We start from the raw sequence: 27,994 nt of genomic DNA, 5'->3' as shown, positions 1-27,994 counted from the left end.
CGGACATGCTGGACTCCATCGCGGAGCTGCGCGCGCGCTTCGGGCTGGCGGCGGGGATTTGCGGCGGAGGATTCGCTGTGTGAACGTGCACATAAGACGCGAGTCGAAGGACAAGTGTGTGTGAGAGTGTGTGTGTGTGAGATGATCGATGTGGGTTAACGTTACCGAGAGGACTGTCAGCCGCGTCCGTGTTCACACCGCGGAGAAGTTACGGGTGCACTTTTTCTTGTTTTTGAAAAGACTGCAACATTGAATTGTTTGTATTTTTTTTAAATAATAGGTGGGAAAGAAAAAGAAGAAGAAAACAAACACAAACAAAGCACGCCTTTTGGATCGTGACGCATCTCCAGGCGCTGCTCGTGTTCAGAGAGATGAGGATGAAGATGAAGATGATGATGATGATGATGAGTTAACTGCATGGAGGAGCAGAGGGCCTTCACGGCCATACTGTTTCCCCTTGTGGATCTCCTACACCGAACCACCACCACCACCAGGCCCTGTTGAAGGAGGACTCCCTCGGACGCCATGGCGTGGGTGCTGAAGATGGACGACGCCACGATCGAGTCGGGGCTCGTCCACGACTTTGACGCCAGTCTGTCCGGAATCGGGCAGGAGCTCGGGGCTGGAGCTTACAGCATGAGGTACATGACAAGCACTCAGATCACGACTCGGTCGGTAGTCGTGACCGGTCGTAGCTTCCGTCGGCTTGAATGCTTCTTTCTGTAGTAGAGCTGCGACTGCCCTTTGAAGCTGTTTGGAATTTAAGTTGCCATGGTAACCAGCTAGACAGAACTGTTGTTGTTGTTGTGCAGTTTTACAATCTTAGCAGTCAGCCAAACCCCCAACAACACACACACACACACACTAGTGATAGCCTATGCTCACACACCATCCCAAAGAGCTTAATAAGAAGAAGTAAGCTGATGGATTATCAGGACACTCTTAATTAAACACACAGCTCTGTGTGTGTGTGTGTGTGTGTGTGTGGTGTTCCCCATCTGAAAAGCATTCAGGTTAGCGTTCAGCAGCTCTTTCTCTCTGTTTCTCTCTTTTCAACTTCACTTCCTGGAACAGTGTGTTCCTTTCTCTTTTTCCTGCAACATGTTCTTTCACTTGCAGTGACTGAGCACGCAACTTAAATACTAGACGACTAGACAGTTGAGAGGGGAAAAGAGAAAAAAAAATTACAAAGAAAAAAACTTTTTTTTTTTTTTTTTTTTGGAGAACACCTTCACCTTTTGGATGACATTATATATCAGATATCATGGCACCCAGGTCAGGAGATAATATCTCCATTCCAGCATGAGTTACGAGGCGTTATGTTAGCCGCGGTGCGGTTACACGTGCGGTGTTTCCTTAATCCAATCAGAGTTGTTCTGATTAGAGAGAGATACCGGCTTGACTGTTTACACGGACCCTGATCCGATAAGATGTGCTAGAAGCATTTCATCGCAATAACTATATGAGTAAAGGGCTTTTTGTCTGAACGTGGGTCAGAATTCACTCTTTCGGTGATATCTTAATGCTTCGTACATTATGGGACCCGAAACCAGTCTGTCTGTATGTCTGTCCAGCCAGATTTTGTCACATCATCCCGCAAAACTGGCAGGATAGAATTTAGTGAAACTTTTACAGTACTTGGGTATCTGCCTGAAGCCTAACTTGCGCCATAAATGACGTGTTGTTATTTTTTAATATATAAACAGTATATATGTATATTTATATCCACACTTTAATCTGTACACTTTGATCTCACACTTTAATCTGATGTAAAGGTAATAAAGGAAGAAGAAGGGTTTTCCCCACACTTCCATTTAATTCAGCTTTTTCAGTAGAAAACGATGTGTCATGGGAAACAATATTTCAGTATCTGTTATTCCTTTTAATTAAACGTGCATACTGCTCCTATAATTTTTAGAATTATAAATATAACAGAAAGAGGATTTTTACTGTTTATCAAGGGAACTAATCTCCCAGACTAAAAACTTATCACCTAGTGTTATCTAAATGTGAGGCAGAAATGTGGAAAATGAATATACAAAGTCGCCGTTTTAGAACGGGTCGGATTATTGGGCTGCGTCAAGCGGGGAAAAAAATCTTGAATAGAGGTTACTTAAGCGTTTGATGCAGTTGGCCTTTTTTGGTAGAAAAAAAAAGTTAACAGCAAAAACCAGAGCTAGTGAATGTAATAGCATTTCCACACACACACACAGAATATAATGAGAACTCACAGGACTGGGACTAAACAGCTGTGTGTCACTTGTTCGTGCGACTCATCAGAGAAAAAGGCTTTAGTGTGCTAGGGAGCATAAAGATTGGAGTTTGCAGCATGAAACGATGCTTCCATCATGCATAGTGTCCACTGTACAAGCCTCTGGAGACAGTGTTATGATCTGGGGTTGGTTCAGTTGCTTAGGTTTAGACTCAGCAACATTACATGGCAATAAAACAAAGTCAGCTGATGACCTGAATGTACTGAACGACCAGGTTATCACATCTATGGAGTTTTTCTTCCCTGACAGGCCGGGTATATTCCAGGTCATAAATTGTGAAAGAGTGCTTGTGGGAGCACGAGGAATCATGTTGACACATGAACTGACCGACACATTGTGTGCTGTAAACAAAGTGTGGATTAAGTTTCTTTATGTTTACCACAAAACACAATAGTTGAACACTTAAATCTGACCGATCAGATTATTTTTGGCAAAACTCGAATAATTCTCAATAAATATGGCTGTGACATGAATTTAATTTTCTAACGGTTTTTCTAATATAATATTGTTTTTATGGTACAGTAGCATCTCATAGACAGGAACTACACTAAAACTTTTTGCTTATTGAGAAAAGTAAACATATAATATATTGTTGATGGGGTGCATCAGATAAGCTGCAGTTAATTGAAATCTTTATAGTTAATATACATTCATATTACACTACATATTACGCCTTCATTAATATTATATTGACACTCCCATATACTATCATATGCACATTACATGTAGATTAAAATATATTCGACGTTATATTGTGATCTCCACCGGTGATACTCCATGAAAATAAACCAAATCTTTTCTGGACAAAATGGGAGTTTTTACAATTCTTTATGACAATAAATCATATTCAGCCAGCTTAACGCTGATCTACATCAACAGCTGTTGATATTCTAAGCTGGGAAAAGTGTACTACAGGTAGCTCATTGAAAAAAAAAAATCACTGAAATCAGTTGGGATGTGTAAATATTATTTAGTTTTTTATCCAGATAAGAATGTGTCTTCACTGTTTACTTGATCACAGGCCAGACTCGCCTTCATTAATATGGCAGACACATTGATGTGCTTTTGAGCGTCCCAGTGCAACAGCTCTACAGGGCAAAAGGGGCAACGTGAACCTGGGGAACTTTGTTATTCAATATTGCGAAGTTTAATCAAACCATGATGCAGATTTGCTAACACTCTTATTAAACATTAATGAATGGGAGTCATGGTTCAAAAGGTTTCCCAGCTCAGGGAAGTCATCAGGAGTGAGGAGTTTATGCTTTGACAAGGTGTCTGATAATAAACCAGGGATCGGAATCACTGGCACCTCCCGATACGATATTATCATGATATCACAGTGCTGACATGATTAATATTGCGATTCTGTTGGCATCACGATTTCATAAATATCCTGATTCAATCTTAATTATTATTTTTTTAAATCCATTTTTAGGGTTAATTTGTAATTTTTTTTGAGGAGTCGTAAAATAAATGCGTGTCAGGTTGAGTGTTGCTGTGAGTTAGATGGTTTGATGTAAATTGTCATTTTCATTCTCTTTACTGTCACCCGAACTCTGTTTAATGACATGTTTCTAGCTCTTTATTCTAAGCCTGTGTTTTCAGTCTGATGGAATTGTAGCAAACACACACACACACACACACACACACACACACACACACACTTATGCACATACATACACACACACACACACACACACACACACACACACACACACACTTATGCACACACACACACACACACACACACACTTATGCACATACATACACACACACACACACTTATGCACATACATACACACACACACACTTATGCACATACATACACACACACACACACGTATGCACATACACACACACACACTTATGCACATACATACACACACACACACACACACATACTTATGCACATACATACACACACACACACACACACATACTTATGCACATACATACACACACAAACACACACACACACTCACACACAAACACTATGCACATACATACACACAAACACACACACAATCACAAACACACACACACTGAGACACACACACACAAACATACACACACACACGCTCTCTCTCTCACTCTCTTACACACACAGGCTCACACACACACGCATGCTCGCTCTCTCACACACACATACACACACGTACACGCTTGCTTTCGTTCACACACTCACACACACACTTGCACATGCTCACTCTCACAAACACACCTGCTTGCTTACACACACTCACACACAGATGCAGTCGCTCACACATACACACACACACACACACACATGCTTGCTTACACACACACACATACACACTCACACATGATGGAAAAATCTTAATCAGCAATTTTCTCGGCTTGTTTTACACTCTGCAGGTTGTGTGTTGTGAAGCGCCTCTGTGTGGATCATCTGTTACATAAATCATATCAGCATTTGTCACAAGGGTTGATTGTTAACTTTGTAGCTCACCAGCCACTGGTGCTCGTTGTTTTCCATATTTAGCAATTTTACCAATTAAAACATCGGCCTCCAGTTTTTACTTTAGAAATACGTTGTTCTCTGTCTGGTAGCTTTCATTAAAGCCGTACTTTTATTGCTTATCTTTCCTTTTTAGCATTCTTTGATGCTGTAGGTCGCTTTACACACCATGAGCTACGAATAAATATATTGTATCATGATCATATCATGAGATGAGTTTTTAGGCAGCAACGTCCATCTGAGACAAAGAGCTGCTGACTTTCATGCTAGTACGAGTGATCAGTACGCCCCGATATTACCCGACACCCATGCCTTGTTTTAAAGATTTCCTCGTTTGCCTCGGCATATTTCACTTTACTGGAACTACCGGCTCAAACGTGTTCCACGCGACAACGCTCCCGCGCACAAACCCAAACGAAGATACGTTTTGTCCAAAGTCAAACTAGAAGTACTTGAGTGTCTTCCATGCAGTGCTGGCCTCGACCCCACTTAGCACCGCTGGGGTAAACTGGAACACTGACTGCACCCCAGTCTCACTGATGCTCGTGTGAACTGGAACTTATTATCAACAGCTAAGATTTAAACGTGGACTGGGATGTTCAGCTTGGTATTTAGGTGTCCACAAACTTTTGGTTCTATAGCGTATGATGCTGCTACTGTTATACAAGTTAAATTATACAGCAGGACTTTTTAGGGACTGAAATGTCAACACAAATATTTCACATTATTTAAAAAGTGGTTGCGTTTACTTTCCTCTTCTGCTTTGATCAGTATAGTGAAATTTAAGGCTGCTTTCTCGTTAGGCGCGATTGATTTGTACCGTGGCCGGATTTGATTTGTAAGTGCTTACCACTGTCCCTTGCGCCCAGGTCTTGGGTTCGATTCCCGCATCGAGTCTGAGTTTGCACTTTCTCCCCATGCTGGGTGAGTTTTCTCCGGGTTCTCCGGATTTAATCCCACAGTCTAAAGAAATGCAGATTAGGCTAACTGGTGTCCCCAAATTGCACGTAGATGGTCCACTCCAGGATGCTTTCCGAGAAAAACTCCATGACTTCTTATATATATATATATATAATTGTAACTTCTTTCCAGTGATAAAACAAAACTGCATTTAGGCTAATCAGCGGTGTTAGCTAGCACATATTTGCTTGGCCATCACATCAGCCAGATAGGACTATGGTAATAATTAACTAATGTAAAGTTACATTGACATTGTGACTCCACTAAATCAATATTATTTGAACTTGTGTCGTTGTGCTTTTTCAGGTCGGGACGAGGAGTTTTTAAACTCCAATATTTTGTTGATTTTTTCGGTAGGCATAAGAGGCACCCCATCCAGTAGGAAGTCTTTCAATCCAATGCATGAAAGCATTTCTTGCAAATAAGGCCACAGGTGTGTAACGCTATCTTCGTCACCTCCACATAGTTCACGGAGTTCGCAGAGTTCACCTCTGTAGTCAGGGTAGTCATCATCTGTTACTGTAGTTGTAATGTTAGCAGCGGAGCGTGCAGCATGATGGTATCAGTCGTTGTTGATTCTACTGTGGCGACGACGTGGGCCACCACCAGACGGAATTCGAAATTAAACTATCAAGATGTGAGTGAAATCAAGACAGAAGGTGTTTGACAAAAGTGAAGCAACAACCATTCAAGAATTATAGTTTTTGTTTTGTTTTTTTCAAACAGATGTACTCATTTTGGTGGGAGGGCTCATAAATTATGGAATAAAATAAGACAAAGTGACAAAGATAAGGGTTGGTTTCCTGTTGGTTTCCATGCATGGACATGACCAAATTCCTCTCGCGAGATGCATTACCAGGCCTTTACTGCAGCTGTCTTTGTCTGCTGCTTATCTGTAGGTCTTTCTTCCTTCAGTCTTGTCTTGTAAGTGAAAAGCATGCTCTGTTGCGTTGAGTTTCAGGTGACTGATTTGGCCGATGAAGAATACTTTTTTTTCTTTCGGCTTTCCATCATTCTGGAAAACAAGAGATTTTTTTCATCAGTCCAAATTTTCCCACCAATATCTAATGTACCCTTTCTGTTCTTGAGGGTTACCAGTGGTTTTGCACCTTGTTGTCAAGCATTTGTATTTCCCTTATTAAGCTGTCTCTTGACTATAGCAATGACACATCCACATCCTCAACAGTTTTCTTAACATGACTCAAAGTTATGAAAGTGTTGTTCTTCTTCACCATGGATATTGAATTCTTCGGTCAGCCACTTTACTTGTCTTCCGTGGTCTCCCAGGCCTATTGCTGTTGCTAAACTTGCCAGTTAATTCTCTCTTTTTAAGAATGCCCCAAACTGTTGTTTTTCATTCTAATGATAGCCTAGTTCACTCGCATACACACCTTTAGGGACCCTATGTTGAGAGTTTGTGTGAACATCAACCAAATGTTAAACTCAGGACCACCTCCTGGCCTTTTATCTGCTTGATTAGTCATTGAGTAATGATGGAACGGGCCACACCCGGCCATGCAACTGCTTGTTCGTCGTTTGTTCCATTATTTATGAGCCTCCCCGATGTACATGTGTGTATAAAAAATGGCTGAAATTCTTGAATGGTTAATGCCACATTTTTGTCAAACTGCTTGAAGTAAAGCTGAAAGTCTTGGCATCTTGATTTCAGATTCAGTGTGGTGTGACGAGGCCATATGGCAGAAAAACTTTTTTTACACATTTTGTTTTTCATTCGTGTGTCTTACAGTGTGCTGTAATTACTGTCTGTTTGAATGTCTTTTGGCTTACAGCTAAACACTTGGCCCTTTTTGTAGAAAACTCTAAGATATACATAATATATTGCTATTTGGACTAGAAATACAGAGAGAGATAATTTTGGGTTCTACACATCATAGCATCCTTCATTCGTTATCTGAGCAAAACAGGTTCTGGATATGGCTAGTTTTTGGTCTGGTTCATTTGTGCAACAAAGCATCAAACCACATTTTAGTTAACAGCTGCATGTCCTGCTTTAGTGTTTTTGGAGAGACACCTTTAAAAATAAATGTCAATGAATTGCACAAGAAAAAAGTTTTGTCTTTACATTGGTCAGAAGGACAAGAACAGATTGGACAAGAACTTGCTCTTTTAGTGATATCTTTACATTTCATATAGTATTGGACCCAAAACCAGTCTCAGAAAATTTTCTGTCTGTATGTCTGTCTAGCCAGATTATGTCAAAACTGGTTGGACAGAATGTATTCAAACTTCGGAAGTACTTCTGTATTTGCCTAAAGTTAAATCTGCACCATAAATGAAATCAAAATGTTGAGTCGAAGTGAAGTTACGAGCAGATACCGTATGTGCCAGTTTATAAACCGCAAGTTTGGACAGCGTACTGGGCATGCATAAAACTGTGGGCGCGTCTTAAATCAACCCCTGGACAGAATTAAATGAAATTTTGCAGTACCTGGATATCTGCCTAAAGTTTAACCTGCACCGTAAGTGAAATTAAAATGTTGAATAAATATGAACAGTTATGTGCCATATGTTTAACGCGCTGGAGTTTTGAGACAAAACTTCATCTTTATTCGAACTTCGATACTTTTTCAATTTCTTATCTGTGATTCACTCTCCGATTACTGAACAGGGAGTGTATTTGGCTGATGCCAAAAGAAGAACAACTTAGCGTAGACAAGATGTAAGATACTTAACCTTACAGAATGTGATTTCTTTGTATTAATAAGTTAGACAGAGTTCTGCCGTACAGAAAGACAGACAGACATGTACGTGAGCTTCAACCTGAAATAATAATAATAATAATAATATCACTGATTACATTAAAGATCAGCAGATTATTTTTAACTTTCACATTTTAACTTTTTCCACAAACTCTTTAACCGTACACTAGAAGTAAATAAATAAAGTGCAATAAAGCTGGAGAGAAAAAAAAACAACCTTTGGGTTATGTGACAGTATTTAAGGATACACCAGTTCTCTCAGGAAACTCACAAAAGCTTGATAAGGATGGAGCTCTGACTCGGTAACGGGTGGAGGATGTGACGTCTACAGCACCGTCTGGTAGTCTCTCTAACGGCAGGTTTACCTACAGCCTCGGCAGCATCCGGAAAACAAGTCTGGATCAGTCTGTTTGTGCTGGTATGCACCGCTGATCTGACTCGAAACTATCTGAGTGGAATCTCGAACTCACACACCTATTAACGTCATGCAAAGTGATTTTAAAAGTGAGTTTCTGGCCAATTGAAGTTATATATAGTATTACGAAAAATAAATAAATAAATAAAAGGGCTTTCCAGTTTTGTGCATTTGACTGTAGAACTGATTTCATCTAATCTAATCTAATCTGAAATATTTTAAGGTGAACAAGCAAAATAACTTTTAGCAGCTTCCTTTACCCACTGTGGAGTTTTGTCTTAACTCTTTTGTATATAACTGTGCAAACATTGTGCAGAGGAAAGACGTGTCAAAACGTCAACATGCTCAAAAACATCATATGATATGCATATGTACAGTACATATATGAGATCTGAATGATACAATATATACAGAAATAAATACGAAAACACATTTACTAAATACAATTCCATGGGTGAAATACAGTATACGGTACTGCAATGACTTACTGAGTACCTGGAAATCCCACTGTGTGGATTAGGGAAAGTATCAGTTGATTAATTTATAATCTTATACACTTTACAGCCAAAACACAGTATTAGTGCTGATTTGATTTTTTTTTTTTATGTCATGCATATAATACAGGAAATGTGTGTGCAATTAAAAAGCTACTTCTGAAGTTTATGCAACATGGAAGTCACTGATCTTGCTTTCCTGAAAATTTTAGTTGCTAACTTCAACAGTTTTAGTGAGATGATTTTATGTGTCCCAAAAATAGCCATTTTTCTTTTCGTGGTATACTGTCTCACTTTAAACAATAATCATTTAAAATAAGAAATTATTAACATGTCTTTGAGTATTAATACTAAAATTAATGTAAAAATGGACCTGTAAAATTCGTTGCTTAAATTAGTTTTTGGTAAAAGCTTAAAAATTAATTTTAAAAATCTGTAGTGTCCGTAACCATGTCCAAAATTCATGTTAGGATATTGTAACAATTTTGCATTTGAGGAAAATACACTTTTTCAGGTTTATGTCTTTTCATGTAAAATTTCAAGTTTCATCTGAATAACAGTTAAGATCAATAAAAGATTTAAATTTAAAAAAGTTCTGGACACAACATGAAAGGGCATTAAATTGTATTTAGCAAATGTGTTTCTTTTTATCTGACATCCATATTTACAAAAAAAAAAAAAAACGTAGCATGGATCGAAAGATAAGAAGCATTATGGTTTATTTTTTAAAAAATGGTGTTATATGGTCAAATAAAAAAAAGCAGCATTTATTCTTCTTACACAAATCGTGTCTCGCATTGAAACGAACTGAAAGTGCTGACGTCTTTGCACTTCCCTAATCCTTATCCTGCGGGGAGAAAAAAAAAAAAACTTCATGAAGTGTAACCAGAATCACGTAATACTGTTCATCAGAAAGAAAGAAAAAAAAAGGTTCTCTGATGCAATATTATTGTAAACCCTGCAATTTACTGTACACTATAATATTATTACCACATGCTTAACTTCTGAGTGCGTGCATTTGAGTCAGAATTGTATTGATTTATTTTTTTTTAGTTTGTTGTTGAATTTTATGTGTAGTCTCTAGATCAAATGTTAAGTGTCAGGGAGTATGTTTCTGTCGCACACATGAATACATACTCTCGCACACACACACACAAGCTCTTACGCTTCTTATCAAGTTTCATGTGACCCCACCCTGTCGCACTGCAGCTGCAAGTGTCTTCCTGCCCCTCCAGATATCGCCCCCACCGACCGCTTCACTGATAGCGCGAGTAACACTAGCCTCGAGGAGAAGGAATAGCGTTGTAGGAATTTGGCATTAGCGCGTGTTAGGTTAGGGTGGACGTGTACACGCTGAGTAAACACACACGCACATGCGGTCAAGGCAAATGCTGTGCGTTTATCGGGGCGTGTGGGTTGTGCCATTCCAGTGTGTTGGTAAATAAAATGTTCGGATGAGTGACCGCGAGAGAGGAATTACTGAACCTAATCAACTGTCAGGCTCGTGTGTGTTTGTGTGTGCGCGCAGACAGAGCAGCTGTGGTACGGAATGTTATATCACTGACTGTTCAGGTTTCAGGGGCAGGTTTCCAGGCTGCAGTGTGTGCCAGTACACAGCACGGCTCAGTGTGTACTGTGTGTGTGTGTGTGTGTGTGTGTGTGTGGACCGGAGATACTGCCAGTTTGCTGACTCGGCATCTTTCACATTTATACCCATCGTAGGTGGCATGCTCACAACCTAAAGAGACGGAAATGGCGCATGCACTGTTTTTTTTTTTGTTTTTGTTTTTTTTCCCACTTTTGTTAAATCTGGTCCAGCTTTAGATGATCCCATCCCTCCGTGTTCAGCATGTTAGGAAGCAGCAACATGACTCCCAGTGTTCTCCTGATCTCCTTTTCCAGCACGTGTTTCTGACGACCAAGACAAGAGTTTTTAGAAGGAACCGCTCGATTGTGTGTGTGAGCTTTATTCATGATGACATCCTCAGTGTTAAGCGATATAAAAGTTAAAACACAACTAACAGCTTCTTTAGTTCTTAGATTAAGAAGACACATCAGTAGCAGACACGTCTTTATCTTTTAAGAACCCGACAGGCCGGAGACGCAGCTCCAAATCAACCCACGTTTGTGAAATTTCATGACTGTGGTAACATTACCACCTTGAAGTGACTCAAATATATATATGTCTTTTACCCAAATATGACACAGATATTTTTGTTTGTTTGTTTGTTTGTTTGTTTTTTAATAATTTTTTTTAATTAGTTTTAGGTCGGGTCTGAGTCACTGTCGTATGTGGCCCTAGATTGGATATATAGTGTCAGTCAAAAGTTTGGACCCAGCTTTCGATATGTTTTTTAAAACCTTATAATATGAATTGAATCTGTTTCAGAGGCAAGTTCTTAAATTTCGTATTGAGAAACACACTTTCCCATTGGAAAAAATGTAAATACAGACAATTTGTTTCAGCCACCCAAAAATATTACCAATATTTCCAATTTTCAACACTATTATATTTTTGCATATAAAAATCACCAAAATATTTAAGAGTGACATGTAAATGAAGTAAAATATGAAGTAAATAGACATTAAACCTTAATTCATAATTCCTCTTGGCACCAGCTGCAATTGAAAGTGGTTCCCTTTTTTTCTTGTTACCGTCCTGCTAACATTCTTGGTCTCCATAGTGCTATGTCTCCACATTTTTAAACGGCTCCTCCTAATGTTATAAGGAACGGGCTGCATTTAATTACTCGAAAAAAATTTTTTTTTTGAAGGTTTAAATTTGTAACAAATTCAGAGAAGGATGCAATTTTGGGTATCGGGTGGTGATTCCCGTCCCTACAATTCGAGCATTCTTTACAGGTGGTAATTAGATGAGACTGCTCTGGTTGGTGCACAGGGTACGAGTGAGAATTTTCTAGGCAACTTTCACAGCTTTCTGTTTCATCAGATCTGAACAAGGTGTGGTGTTTAAACATGCTGAACTAGTTACAAGAAAGAGTTTCGTGTGTGTGTGTGTGGGTATGTGTGTTACTATGTAGAGGAAGGAGGGGGTTTCCACTGTGGTGTTTGTAATGTAAAGAACTGTTTACTTGGTTGCTATACTCATAGAATTTTTTCTCTCTTTCCCGCTCGCTCCCTCCCTTCTTTTCTCCACAGTGATGTGCTGGCTCTGCCCATTTTTAAGCAGGAGGACGGGAACTCCTCAGTCGAGTCGGAGAGTAAGAATCCTCCGTTTCAGTACGTGCTGTGTGCTGCTACCTCCCCAGCTGTTAAACTGCAGGAGGAGACTCTCACATACCTAAATCAAGGTACTTAAACTCGGCATGTGTTCCAGTTCCATAAACACTGATTTTTGTGATGTATGATCAGTTATGCACCGCTCTTCTATATTTATTATTTTAGGCCAGTCTTATGAGATCCGTCTGCTAGATAACAGGAAGAGGGGGGAGATGGAAGAACTCAACAAGACTGTGAAGGTGTGTGTGTGTGTGTGTGTGTGTGTGTGTGTGTGTGTGTGCATTTTTTTTTTATTATTATTTTTTTACTTAAAGCAGGAAATGAAGGGTTTTTTTCTGCTTCACTGTAGAATTGCAACTATTTTCAATGCAAAGAATTTAGAAGCTAAATGTAGAAGGGATTTAGAGGGGGGTTACTTAGTTTTTAATAATTTACAAACCGTTCTTGTTTTCCCAAAACAAGTGAGCTAGGACTCACAGGAGTGAATGGGTTTGTTGCGGGTTTCAAATGAATTCTTGTAACTTTAAAATAGTCCATTTTATGCTGAAGGTGACCCATCAGAACTATATGGACAAAAGTATTTGCCCAAACCATCTGCAATGACATTGTATCCAAATGCATACACTTTAATATGAAGTCGGTCCCCGTTTTGCAACTATACCAGCTTCCACTCTTCTTGGAAGGCTGTCCACAAGATTTTGGAGTGTTTCTGTGGATATTTATGCCCATTCATTCTGTAGAGCATTTATGAGGTCAGGCACTGATTTTGGACGAGAAGTCCTGGCTCGCAATCTCCACTTCCAGTTCCTCCCAAAGGTGCTCGATTGTGTTGAGGTCAGGGCTCTGTGTTAGGGCGAGTCGAGTTCTTCCACACTGAACTCATCAAACTATGTCTTTAAGTCCTTGCCTTGTGCACTGGGTCTTCGCCAAGTTAAAAGCATAGCATTTGTCCAAGATGTCTTGAACACTTAAATTCAATAATTAACAGGTTTGGCCAAATACTTTTGTCCATATAGTGAAAGTTTCAAGGGGGTGCATGAAAATTTTAGAGAGATACGGCCGCCTTATTTGGAATCAGAAAAATGGAAAAAAACATGTGCTTTTGTGATTAGACATGATTTAAACATGAGAATATTACTCAAATTAGTAATAATCTAGATCTCTCTCACTCAGAAGATTTAATAGGTAAAATATAATAAGATACATCCATCTATCCAACTAAAAACATCTGTAGTCCAACTAGAGACTGTGGAGGCCAGTGGTGACCATTGTACTTATTCCCATCTTTATTCCCATGTGCGCGCGCATTTTTTCATTCATTCTTTCATTACGGGCCAGTTAGCCTAATCTGCATGTCTTTGGACTATGGGAGGAAACCCAGAGACAACTACTCCACCACGCTGCCTAATAAGATACAAAAACAGGACAATTTCCCAAATCAATTCTACAATATACTTGCTCCTGATTGAAAATAATTAGATTTATCAGTTCGATTCAATTCAGTTAAATGTAAGTCTCCAGAACAGACAAGTTCGGTTTTGTCGTCTCTTAGTAACTTGACAAGCTGCATATTTTCCTCTCATTAACTTTAAAAGAAACTGAAAGAGAGGTTAATGAGGGAACAACAATTTTAAGGGCTGTTTATTGCCATTTAAACTTGGAGAGAAGTTCAACGTATTTCTCTTTCTCTCTCTCTCAAAGTACTAGGTGTTTGTTTTTTTTGTTTTTTTGTCGACTTACCAATTCAGATCTTTTTCAAATTATACTTTTATAAAATACTCAGTGTCCTTCTGCGAACAAAATATCAAAACCCTTGGAAAGCTTTCTCTAAGAAAATGGTCTCCTGTTAAGAAAACTAAACCTAAAACCATATTTCTTTTTTTTTTTCGGAAAAAAAAAAAATTTCAGCATCAGTAGTAGAAATGTTTGCCGTCTTGATATAGAAAAAGAAAGTGTGATGATGATGATGATGATAATGATTTGTGTGTGTAGAGTATAGTGAGAGTCGTGTTTCATGACCGGAGGCTGCAGTATATGGAGCATCAGCAGCTGGAAGGCTGGAAGTGGAATCGCCCCGGCGACCGTCTCCTTGACATCGGTAGATCTTCACTACAATGATTGAATAGAATTTTTTTTCCGCTCGTTTATGGAAATACTGAACAGTTTCATATCATATTTGCCGTAGATATCCCTATGTGTGTGGGTATCACTGAACCGCGCACTCACGCCTCCCAGCTTAACGCTGCAGAGTTTTTGTGGGACGTTTCGAAACGTGCGTCTGTATTCGTACAGGTAAGATGTAACACACACACTCACACACAATGTTCATGAGCCTTATTGTTCAGCTCATCTGGGGTAATTTTGTGTGTGCTTTTCATGGTGTTAAGGTGCACTGCATAAGCACAGAGTTCACGCCGAGGAAGCACGGTGGAGAGAAGGGCGTACCGTTCCGCATCCAGCTCGATACCTTCACACAAAATGAGAACGGAGAGTATCTGCAGCACCTGCACTCCGCTAGCTGCCAGATCAAAGTGTTTAAGGTAACGCTCATCATCACGACCCTGAATCCTGAATGCTGAATATTTAGGAGTAAATGCGTGGAGTTTGAGTCGCTGCTCGTCTCTGTGTGTAGCCAAAGGGAGCAGACCGGAAACAAAAGACGGACAGAGAGAAGATGGAAAAAAGGAGTGCGCAAGAGAAGGAGAAATACCAGCCCTCCTATGATACAACTATTTTGTCAGAGGTAAGTTTATCTTACAAAAATAACCACGCCGTTAACATTTAATATTTATGAATCAAAAACTCTAGTTGAACCAAACCAAAAAAAGCATCTTGATAGAGAAATCGTTTCCTTAAATGCATTGCTGTTGTAATCTAGGACTAAATTCGAATCGTTTCCACGCTATATGGCCAAAAGTTTGTGCACACATGACCCATAACCGGAGATCGCTAGTTCGATTCCAGGGTGATGCTGTAACCTCTCGCAGCCAGAGGTCTAGAGAAAGCTGATTGGCCGAGCTCTCATAGGGGAGGGATGAGAGGTAATTCGTACTCCCACGTTAATCATGGCTCTACAGCCAATCAGGGGCGTCTGTGAGCTCATGCAAGTGGAAGGAAGGAGCGGAGGGCGCTGTTCTCCGAGTGTGTTACTCCGCCCCAATGGTGCATGAGCAAGCAGTGCGAAAAGATGCACAAGGGAAGGGGGGCCGCTGAATTTCGTACCCCTAGTTGCCCACACGTTCCACCGTTTCATCAGGTGAATGTTTTAGCGCGCTGTCAAGAAGAAGGCACACTACAATTTTTCGTTCAGTAATAACAAACCTGCTCCAGCATGATAACAAGCACATGGTTGGCTAAGGGTGGAGTAGGAGATTGTAAGCTTTCTCAGATTAGGTTATTGTATGGTCAGGTGTCCAGAAACTCTTAGTGATTAAAGATTATTTGGCTAAACTGTAATCCTATGACGTATTCAGTGTCCATCAAAGGTTGAAATGATACTTAGATAATAGCTTGTGTGTGTGTGTGTGTGTGTGTGTATAGACACGTCTGGAGCCGGTGATAGAGGAGGCCGTGGAGCACGAGCTAAAGAAGTCGAGTAAGCGCACGCTTCCTGCGGACTGTGGAGACTCAACAGCCAAAAGCAAGAGAGGCAGTGTAAATACACACACACACACACACACACACACACACCTTCCAGCATACCTTTGGAGACTGGAAGAAGTTCAGTTCTGATTGGCTTGTTTGGATTGGAAAGAAAGCAGCTAATCAGAATTTACTCTCCAGTCCGCTCGGCTGGGTTTGTGCTGCACTTGTCGCGCTGTGCCAAGTTGAGCGAGTACAGAGCTGAAATGTTGATAGAGACCTTGCGTGAGCGAAAATACATGGAAAAAAAAATTTTATGCTTACTAATGAGGCACAAATATAACTCCATATTCCATATTGCAAGGATATGGGCTATGAGGCTATGAAGGGATGGCATAGAGAGGGACGGAGATGTGAAACAAGGAGCTCAGTGAATCACATGGGTCTACAAAGAAATAAGTGTGCCATCCGATCCGCACACACAACTTGGCACAGGTTTCATGCCGGATGGTCTTCCTGACGCAGCCCTGCCATTTTATCCGGGTTTGGGACCGGCACTGCATCCACTGACTGGGGCTTGGGAAATTGGGTGAAAATCTAACCACCCACGAGAGAAACCTACACCTGAGCCACCAGTGCCCTACAATGGAATAAGACTTGACCCATTTTAAACAGAAAGGAAATATATATATATATATATAATATATATATATATATATATATATATAATGTGTCAAGGCAATCGTTGATGTTGGGGTATACCGTCACGAATAACTGAGTGTATAGGAAACGCTGTGAGACGTGTATGGTCATTCTTCCCACCGAGACTGCACAGCCAGCATTTGCTCTTTTAAAAAAAAGTTTTATATGGCACAGATATCACACAAAGGAAACACATTTTTATGGTTGGTCACTGTGTGTGTATATGTGTGTAATATTCTTAATGGCTGTTTTTTTGTGTGTTTGTTGTCTGTAGTGTTCTCCTTGGCCTGACAATGCTTATGTGAACCCAAACACACCATCTCCAGCGACAACCTTCACCTCAACCACACCTAACTCCTACAGCAACACTGTTCCTGAAAGGTAACCAGAAACACGAGTACATAACCATTATTTAGTCACAGCACCAGTGCAACAGATCATAAAGCTTATAGTTTAGTTCGGTTTGCGGTCTTGTGCTGATCTTTTTGGATCACAAAAAAAGAAGACAAATTAAATCTTGCTTTATATATATATTACTTCCTGTCCTTCATCTTAAAATGAAAACAGTATTTACTATGTCTGATGTTTAAATAAAATATTTAAAGATGAAAAAAATGATTCAATACTTGTGATTTATTTGTAAATGCCATGTTGTTACAGATACAGTTATATACTGAGCATAGATGATGAGGCCGATATTGGCCTGAACTCAAATACAGTAAGTCCCCGACTTACAAACATTTCCGCAGATACGAACAACCTGCGGATCTACGAACGTTCGTAGATGTGAACAAATCGCAGAAGTAGCTCTCGTGTATTGTACAAAGAATAGACACTGCAGTGCACCAGATATTTACAATTGTACACATTATTTCCAGTGTGTAACTGGATGTATAAAATGTTTCAACGGACCAGTCCGGGAGCACGATGATAGAAAATGGCGTCCTGTTAAGCTGTCCCAATGGTGAATAATACCAATTTAGCAAAATCCTTAACGAATTCACAGTCAGAAACATTATGTCGCATTGTCCAGCTCCCGACGTCTTCCCCTTTAAACGAGGTCAGCTGAGCCCGCTGCATCACTGGGATCCCCCTCATGATTTAAAGCTGCAGCCTTGCCAAAAGTATAATGCGGAACCAAAATACCAAACCTATGTGTTTGGTTTCTTCATGCTTTACATTATATATTTGTGTCAAAGGCGTATAAGACTTACTTTGTCTGACTTACAAATTAATCCGACTTATGAACGTAGTCCTGGGACGGAACACTTTCGTAAGTTGGGGACTTACTGTATGCATTACGAAATATGCATCACTTTCAGATTTCTCTTCCTATCGGCTGTGACTGTGTGCAGCCTCGAGTCTCACAATTCATTCACAGATTCATAAAAACCTAGATGTAGATTTAAATTTCTGGAGCAACAACAAGACAAAAATTCTCTGAAAGAACTCCTTAAAATGACATGAGGGACCAGAATCGAAGCAGAGCTCATCCTCATCTGATAAAGGATGGAAGATATATAACAATCCAATATGCGGTAAAATAGAAACAGTATGTTAACGCATATTAATACAGCTTTATTGACTTAAAAGTATTGTAGAACGATACACATCACAGCAGAGCTAACACCAATGACTGAAAAAGCCATGTCTAAGTTAATGATTGGAAGGAAATCATTGTATTCATAACTGCATTATACACCGATCAGTAGGGATGTAACGGTATTGTAAATATCATTGTACCGCAATAGCAAATTTTTCTGATACTACCGTGGTCGCATGACTCGATAAAACAATAGGTCTAGCGGGAACTTCAATTTCCATCAGCCAGGCGTGGCCATCATCCTTTGCGATCTGTTTTCGCTACATATCCAGTAATGCGGAAATGGCGGGTGCTGCTAATAGCGGCGAATGAAAAGAAATGGAAATAGTCGAACCTAAGCGGGTGTCTGGGTTCAACCATTTCCATTTTTTTTCCTTCTCCGCTACTAGCAGCACCCGCCAAAATCGGATATGTGAAAGCATTTCGGTTTCTCTCTGAAAAGAAAGGAGAAAAGGTGACAGACAAAGAAAATACATTATGCAAGACCTTGGCCAAGTCAAATGTCTCTGTCCCAGCAACCTCAGTCCCAAGTAAGAGGGTTTTTTCTGTTGCAGGGGACATTGTAAATGCCCAGAGATCCCAGCTTTTACCAGATAATGTTGATATGCTAATTTTCCTTTTAAAAAAACTGTCTCTGTCTGAACAAGTGAGTGTGTGAGTGAATGAGGTGAGTCTTCTTAAATACTCATTCAGCACATGGGTCAGCTGCAATAGGTAGGCTGCTATTTTTTTCAGAGTTTTCAAGAATACTAAATTTAAACTTTTTTTTTTTTTTTTTACATGGTTTAATAATTTTTTGTTATTAAAATTGAAAAAAGTTCCTGTTTCAAAGTTTACAGATAGATGGCTAATTTGTATGCCATTGATATGTTCAGTGTTCATGTAAAAAATTTAATAAACACTTCTGGCACTTTTTTCGAGTCTCTTCATTAGTTTTGTTTTTCCTGTAAATGATTCAATAAATACCGTACCGTGCCATTCATACCAAGGTATTACCATACCGTGACGTTTTGATACCGTTACATCCCTACCGATCAGCCATGACATTAAAATGCAAAACATTAAGCACTATATCATTTACTGTAAGTTTCTCTTATGCCACTCTGGTCTTTTAGGGCAGGATTCGAGAAGATGTCTGGGGGTTCGCAGTGGTATCCTTTGGTCCCCACAGGCATAAATGATCCTTGGGTGCATATGATCCTGTGATCAGTTTACTGGTATAGAATTGATGATCAGTGGTGTTAAATTCCTCTGGCAGGGGTGTTTAATGTTGGGGCTGATCGGTACAATTTGACATTGAGAAGCACCTTAGTTTCCTAAAATACTTAAGTACAGTATGGATGATGTTTAGATGTGATATTTGCTGTATATGTGCATGAATGGGTGTTTAATAAAATGACCAGTACTGTGTACGTATGTACAGTACTGTTGGGTTCAAAAGTATTTGGACAGAGACGATGGTATTGAATTGAAGCAATCGTGGTGTGATTAAAGCTTTTTGTTTTTTGTAGCCTTTCAGCTTTCATTTCATAATATGGCATTGACAGTTTAGAAATTATTTGCACAACTATCTATTTAGACTTTTGAGGACCAGTCGTGGCCTGTTTCCTCTTTATTTTATTGCAAATAAAGGTGGAGTTAAGTATTGAGTTTGCATCATATAAACTCTTGATACACACCCCAAAGAGAGCCTGTGTGAGTGAATCAGGCCATCACAGGACTGAAAAAAAGCTAAAAAGAGTGAACTTCAGTAGATTGGTTCATTTTAAATCTCTTGCAGTGGGCTATAGAGAGAAAAATACAAAAATGTATAACTGTCCAAATACTTGGACCAGAGATGAACAAGGACTAATAACGTTTATATCCAAATGACAAAAAAAACTCTAGTTTCACCTCTATGTGGTAATCAGAACCTTTGTAAATCTTGTAAAAACCAACTCAGTGACACCTTATCCCTTCTGTTATATATCATTTTGTTTAATTATAATTTTCTTTTTAAATTTCAGTGAATCCTCTTCACCCAAGCACCAACTAGATAGTAGCCAGGTGGTGATGGAGGTCAGTCCTAGCTTTTCTTTAGATTTCTTTGTTTAAAGGAGTAATAAACGAGTGCATAATATAATGTGTTGTTTTTTATTGTGCTGCATGGATGACATTATTTCCCCCTGTCTTTAATTATAAATGTTTAGTCTTTAAGCCCGACCACTTCCACGCAGGATGTGCAGCAGTGGCTTCTGAAGAACAGGTTCAACTCCTATACCCGTGTTTTTACACATTTCTCAGGTCAGTCACTCTTTCTTCTTCTTCTTCAAGCTCTGAATTATACGGGAAGGGTAATTAATGTTTATTTTGTGTGTGTGTGTAGGTTCTGATCTACTGAAACTGACTCGTGAAGATTTGGTGCAGATCTGTGGGCCAGCCGATGGGATCCGTCTTTACAATGCACTAAAATCAAAGTGTGTGCGATAAGTGTGTTTGTGACATTTTTTGTATAGATAGTGAATACAAACAAAAGCTTACATACATGTGTGTGTGTGTTTACAGGGCAGTCCAGCCTCGGATGACTGTGTACGTGTGTCAGGAGTGTGTGAGTCCCCTGCTGGAGAGACGATGCCACAGCAAGAACGGAGAACATGGCAGTGCCACAGCCATAAACGGTGTGTGTCTTATTGTGCTATATACAGCCAATAAGACCTTAAACCCCAGTTGTATCTTCAGCACATCAGGGCCCGTATTCACAAAGCTTCTTAACCCTAAAAGTTGCTCCTAGTGACGGAATTCTAAGAAAATTCTTGGAATTATGACATTTTCTTATAAATTCCCCTTAAATTTAGGACTAAATCTTAGTAAAGATAGAAATGATTCGCCAAGCATCTTAGACCTAAAAACAGTTCCTAAGGAAGAAATTGTTAAGAGTAGAGAGGAGGACTTTTAAGAAGCTTAAGAGTTTCTATAGCAGAGAACAAAATAGTGGAAAGAAGAAATATTCTCCAAATACTGAACGTAAAGATAAAAGTAAACACTGCTCTTCTGTCCAGTTTGGTTTTCTTGTTGTTTTACTTCCTTCTACAGTACATTTCTCTTGATTGTTGGCTACATACCATCCAAAAGTTCATCTTAAACAGACTGTCCTACAATCATGTAAATTGGTAAAAGCTGAGCCATTTTTGCTCCCATCCATCTGAAATAGATCACAAGTAATAAAATCAGTATGGTAAATAAATGTAAGAACTTTAATATAGTAACTATTTTGTGGAAATTGGTTGCTTCAAAAGTAGATAAATTTTTGTACATTTGGTTGTTTAACTTTATTTTATTAAGTAGTCATGATTATACAATTTAATTATATACAAACATTGATTTCACGGTCTGTTCCATTATCATATATTCTATTTTCACAAAGATCAAGACCTTCACAGAGGTCAGAGGTTATTTTTTATTAACCAATCACAGCTCTTAAATTGCTGCATCATCCCTAGCAATGGTGTCGACCACACCGTCTCACTAAGATTTTTGTACTTTCCTTACTCAGAGTTGCTCTAAGATGTTTCCAAAATCACTTTTAGTCTAGGACTCCCAGCTAGGACTTTTTAGGCTAAAATAGGAGCTCTCAGAGAATTCTAAATAGCATTGTGAATAAGGGCCCAGATTTTTTCTTCTGAAAGTGTAACTAAATGTGTTTTTGTTTTGTTTAAAGTTTACCATGCGCTTTACCTCGAAGAGCTGACCGCTCATGAGCTGACCAGAAAAATATCCAATGTGTTAAGCCTGCCGCTAACCCTCATTAATCAAGTGTACAGGCAGGGGCCTACAGGAATACACATATTGCTCAGTGACCAGGTACACACACACACACACACACACACACACACACACGGTGCAGACGTATTTACATGTTTGTAAGTTGCAGAAGAGTTAAGTCCAACATCATAATTGTTATGCCTGCGTGCACACACACTGGAGCAAGCAGTGCTTATTTCTAATAAGTGCAACCAAATCTACAGTAAATGTTTAATAAGATGCGTGTGTGTGCGTGTGCACTGTTTTCATTGCAGATGGTGTCGAACTTCTCTGATGAGAGTTGCTTCATTGTCAGTATGTTAAGAGGTAATCAGGTTTTTTTTGTTTACACACAGGTTCATTACATAGTACAGAACATGAGCACATTTCAGTTTCAACACTAATTAAACTTTAATCATTAGCAATGGGAATCACTGGGTACCTCCCGATACCATATTATCACTAGACCTTTTTGCGATTCTATAAGTATCATGATTTTATAAATATCCTGATTCGATATTACATTTCTCGCTATTTTTGTTACAAATTTAAGCCTTTAAACTTTAATGAGTAATTAAATGTAACCCGTTCCTTTACCCATTTGGTTTCTCACTTAAAAACCAAGTGCAGCATTTAAACAATACAAACAAACTTCTAACATTTACATAACATTAACATTTAACTGAGTAGCACATATCTCTGTCCTCTCTGCCATAATTATTAGTTAGAAACGAACTTAGCAAATAATTCACTACAACCACACGAAATACAGGTAGTCCCTGACTTACAAACATTTGAGTTACGAATTTCCGAAGATACGAACGATTCTACTTCTGGTTCCACCACAGAAATAGCTCACGTGCATTGTACAAAAAATAGACACTGCAGTGCACCAGATATCAATATTTATAATTATATACAATATTTTTAGTGTGTAAGTGGATAAAATGTCTAAATTCCCGTATATTTGGGGGGTTGGCTTGCGGGAGAATGAGTCGGCCTCACCGGTTTCAATGAATCAGTTCGGAAGCAAGTTAATAAAAATGTCTGTCCTGTAAAACTGTCCCAATGGTGAATAATCCTAATTTAGGAAAATCACAGTCCAATACAGTGGAAAACAGCTCTGAGACAAATTGGCATCCGGGATTCCCCTCGCGATTTGAAGGCACGGAGTTTGAACATTCAATATATTAATTTCCTTAGCCGTGGTTATGGTTTTTGGCCAAATGCTTTCAGTATGCGGAAAGGAGACAAATTCAGTCGAATACATTATATATTCGTGTCAAAGGCGTATAAGACTCACTTCGTTGGACTTGAGAACAAACCAGACTTACAAACGAAACAATTATTAATTTGCTTCATAAAAGAAACTAACATAAGTAATAATATGTGTTAAATAGTGAAAGTAAGAGCAGTTCCACGTGTGCAATGTGACAAGATCTTACAGGTTGTGTGTACAACTGTGTGGCCTAAAAATCCACTTTTGTAGTGAGGTGTAGGGTATTGATTATAAACCAAAAACGGCTTTACTTTGCTAGGAAGCATAAAGATTGGACTTTGAGCAATGGAAAAAATCATGTGATCTAAATAGTGCGTATTGAACCCTGTTGCAGAACGATGGGTGCATTAGAATAAAAAGGGAGGTGCATGAAATAATTCACCCATCTTGCCTAGTGCAGGGGTAACTAAGGCTACGTTTACACTGTCAGGTAAATGTGACCCAATTCCGATTTTTTGCTCGTATGTGACACACATCGGATATGTTCTATGTCCGTGTAAACAGGAAAAAAACGCATGCATTCCGATATTTCGAGATCGGTTTCAGGCCTCCTTTATATGTGGAAATAAATCGGATATAAATCACATATGTGCTAATGTGATTGTCGTGTAAACAGACAGATCGGATTTCCTGAGTCATTGTGTTCTGTACGTCATTAAAACTGCGACTTCTTCGCATTTTAATGACGTAATGTTATTCTCCGGTGGAAGCGCGTGTGGAATTATAACATCGCAGATGACATGGAAAAGGAAAAGCACCCCCCCATTTAAAACTTATTTGGGCTAAATAACATTAAGAAATCAGTATTTGGTGAATGAAGCATATGCACAGGCTGCAGTTATGCCGTTTTTTTTCATTCTCCTCCGTTTTAAAACCATGGAGACGTTTGCGAACTTTGCATATATCGCAAAGCGTCAAGCATACTGTACTTCACCTTCGTCTATCTTGGCTAGTGTGGAGCGCAAGAACCTCCCTTTAAGTATGTGCGATGTTTCAGATGGTATGGCAAGTGTAAACACTTGTGTCGGATATGAGTCGTAGTTGAAAGAACGTGTAAACAGACAGTCAAAAAAATCAGATATAGGCAACAAATCAGAATTGGGCATCGAGACCTGCAGTGTAAATGTAGCCAAAGTGGCTAAGGTGTTGGATTACTGAACTAAAGGTTCCAGGTTCAAACCCTAGCACCACCAAGTTGACACTGTTGGGCCCTTGATCATAGACTTTAACCCTCAACTGCTCAGATGTACAATGTGATAAAATGGAAGGAAGTCAAGGCACTAAAAGGCAGGGTTATGATCTGGGGTCGCTACAGTTGGTCAGTACTAGGGTCAGCAATAAGTTAGATGAACGTACTGAATGACCATGTTGTCACATCTATGGAGTTCATTCCCTGGTGGCACAGGAATATTTCTGGTTCTGGAAAGAATTAGCCACCTCTGACCCTAAACATCCTTTAGGAAGTACTGAAGAAGATTTTCTGTGATTTCGGAGTGGTCCGATTCTCCCGTCATCATTACAAGATCTTGGCCAAGAACGGTTGCAGTGGAAATAAATGTTGTGACATTTGCATGAGGTTGTTAAAACAATGCAACAATGAACGAATGCATGCTGTAATCAAAAGACTTTGGGAGGTGGTGGCTCAACGTGTCAAGGCTCGGAGTCACTGATTGGAAGGCTGCCAATCTATTAACAAGAAGCTGAGATATGCAAATAATAAAGAAGTTCACTGTGCAATAATGTATGTAAGACTAAAGGCACGATCAGTGCGTGAGACCTTTTTGGTCTGTCTGTGTATCTAATTTGGTATATGATGTATTTCTAGAGTTGTCTGCCATTCCTAACCCAATACAAAGGCACACCTTTGAATAAAATTATTATTACATATAAAATTAATATATTTTGGGATTCAGCACACTGACGCATTTTTCCTTGTCCGTGTTTCCTACCAGACGACACCAGTGACAGATTCCATCTGGTTCTAAAGTAGAGGCGTTTTTGAAGACGAGCGGCTGATGTCACTGAGGTTCTCCCGAGCACTGAACGCAATGCTCCGTCTCCATCCTTCTCTTCCTCCCTCCCTCTGTCTCTCTCTGTGTATCTCCTGTGAGAGAGAGAGAGATAGAGCAGAGGTTGGTCAAGGCCTCCTACCTGTTAGAATCTGACTTCAGTGTATACATTGTTTCATATTGAAAACACTTTAACTGATGAAAATTTGTGTGTGTGAACGGGAAGGACAGCATGCATGTGTGTTTTAAAGATGTAGCGGGAGGGATGGAAGGATGGATTTAAATGAGGAAAAAGAAAAAGGAAAACAAAAAAAAGAGTAGGTTTTTCATGCACAGTCCTGAATAATGGGACAGAACTCATGAACTTGGTCACGAAACTTCCCCTCGATTTTACGGTTTGGTGATCGCACCATCTCCACTTGAATAGTTTACCATGCGTGATAATGGCTGTGCTTGTCCGATTGCCTAATGTACATGTATGTTAAAAAAGGACTGCACTTTTTTTTTTTTATTACTATTATTATTATACTTTTCTATTGTGATATTTTTTTTTCTTGACACCGTAGTGTCTGCACAGATGAAGTGATTCCTGTGTGTATGATCACCTGTAGCTTGTCGTGAGGTATAGAGTTCGGGCAGTGTTTTCATGCGTGAAGCTTTGATACGTAAAGTAAATTATAACGCTGTCTGTCTGCTTCTACCGAGACCAATCATCTCTTGGTGCCAAAATACCCGACTGTGTTTACTCGACGGCGTCAGACGACCGCCGACGTTTAGTCTGTACCTCTTTTTAGTTGACCAGCAACATTTTAAATTGAATGTGTATTTCTTTGCTGTAGTTATGATTTGTTAGAAATGGCAACGTGTATTTTGTCATATAATGTTTTTTTTTTGTTTTTTTGCCCCTCCCCATATTTGAGACTGATGTGGTTGGTTGGTTCAGCAGCTCTGCAGTGGGCAGCTTTGGCATGTACTGTGCATATATTATTATAATTTTTATTTTTTTTTTACCACTAAGCATGGAGGGCAGAAATGTTGCCTTCTTTTAATTTTGAAATAAATGACCAAGTCTGCACTGAGGTGAACATACAGGAGCTCCACTCTGCTGTACACGCTGGTGTGTTCGACGCCGTTCAGGATAAAGGCGGAGGCTGCATGCACCCATCCTTCACACTCCTCGGCGGCGAATAAAACGTGATGAAGACTCGGCACCGTCATCCTCTGTGGATCATATGGGCCGTCCTGTGTGTTTCCATAAGAGCAGTTATGGTACTTCCATATCACTGTGTCTTTAAGGAAGCCTGTCATGTATTGTAAAATGCTGGGATGTACACACTTCATGCCTGTAACAGAAATAAAATAATTTTAATATATCATGCTTTTGATTGCTTATAACGCCTACATTCTATTTTTCTTTTTTTCATTTACTAATTAGCATGTTTGACATTCTGATACACTTCATTATCATGTTTTATGATATTCTAGCATGCACAGTATATTACCTTGGAGATGGCGTGTACAGGGTGTTGACATTTTTGATTAACAGCACAATTCTGCCTTTGTGATAGTACGGCAGTTGCGCCAGGATGCAGAGCAGCTCTAATGTACATCAGTCTGATTTATGGTCAGCACCATAAATGGTTTAAGCACCAAAGAGACCAGAGTCATACTATTTTTCTAACAGGTGCTCCCACTCACTGTACCCCAAGGGTTTAGCTTAAAACAGAAGTTACACACGGACCATAATGTGACTTTTATTAAAAATATTTTGAAATATAGGCAGGTAAAAATTTTAAAGAGCATAATGAAAATATGGTCTATCTGCTTATCAGATAACAAGTGAAGTGACTTCAAATGATTATCTTACACTTGTCAAGTGGTGGAAAATATTAAGCAGCAAGTGAAAATTTGATGTGTTAGAAGAAGGGGGGAAAAAAGGAAAAAATATAATCAGATAATATAAGAAGACTTTAACTGGCGTGGCTTGTGATGTCCGAGGATGCAGTTGTTAAAACCCACCAAAGTTGTCTAAGGAAGGACAACTGGTAAACCACTGACAGGGCCATGGTCTCCCAAGGCTCACTGATGCATTGGACAGTGGAGTGAACGCCAGTCTGTCTGGTCCAATCCCAAAAAAAGGGATACTGTAGCACAACCTGTTGAAAATTTTTTAGCTATTACATGCTTGCTGCTTACGAGGCTTATCTGCTAGAGTGCCCATGATGACCCCTGACCACTGCTCAAAACAAGCATGTGAGCATCAGTACAGGGCCATGGAACAATGGAAGGAGATGGTGGGTCTGATGAATAAAACCTACTTTTACATAAGGTGGATGGCTGGGTGTTGTGGATGGTGTTCGTTTTTTTCTTTTTATAATCGGGGTGCAACCGTTAAATTGCATTACCGCTCCTTATTTACCCGGACTTTGGAAACAACAAGAGAGATTAGGGTATTATG

General features: G+C 39.4%; 1 protein-coding gene across 1 annotated transcript; it reads left to right on the top strand.

The window, feature by feature from the left end:
- The first annotated feature begins 5 nt into the window (after positions 1–5).
- On the top strand, positions 6–26,928 carry ubp1 (upstream binding protein 1). Its single transcript, XM_053491887.1, has 16 exons — positions 6–641; positions 12,501–12,652; positions 12,747–12,820; positions 14,574–14,679; positions 14,767–14,873; positions 14,969–15,121; positions 15,214–15,324; positions 16,122–16,235; positions 17,140–17,246; positions 20,475–20,526; positions 20,658–20,751; positions 20,834–20,924; positions 21,013–21,125; positions 22,166–22,308; positions 22,524–22,575; positions 25,480–26,928. Exons 1-16 carry the CDS (start codon positions 526–528, stop codon positions 25,515–25,517), a joined length of 1,623 nt encoding a protein of 540 aa, XP_053347862.1. The 5' UTR covers positions 6–525; the 3' UTR covers positions 25,518–26,928.
- The last annotated feature ends 1,066 nt before the right edge of the window (positions 26,929–27,994 follow it).

Source organism: Clarias gariepinus, chromosome 3 (assembly GCF_024256425.1).
Source record: "Clarias gariepinus isolate MV-2021 ecotype Netherlands chromosome 3, CGAR_prim_01v2, whole genome shotgun sequence".
Classification (NCBI taxonomy): domain Eukaryota; kingdom Metazoa; phylum Chordata; class Actinopteri; order Siluriformes; family Clariidae; genus Clarias; species Clarias gariepinus.
Note: the sequence above shows the minus strand (reverse complement) of the source record. Positions and strands in the feature narration are given on the sequence as shown.

Excerpts from the sequence above, each read along its gene's own strand:
- ubp1 (XM_053491887.1), top strand. The coding sequence starts at position 526 with ATGGCGTGGGTGCTGAAGATGGACGACGCCACGATCGAGTCGGGGCTC. Across the intron at positions 642-12,500 it reads GCTGGAGCTTACAGCATGAG|TGATGTGCTGGCTCTGCCCA; the intron begins GTACATGACAAG and ends TTTTCTCCACAG. Across the intron at positions 12,821-14,573 it reads AACTCAACAAGACTGTGAAG|AGTATAGTGAGAGTCGTGTT; the intron begins GTGTGTGTGTGT and ends TTGTGTGTGTAG.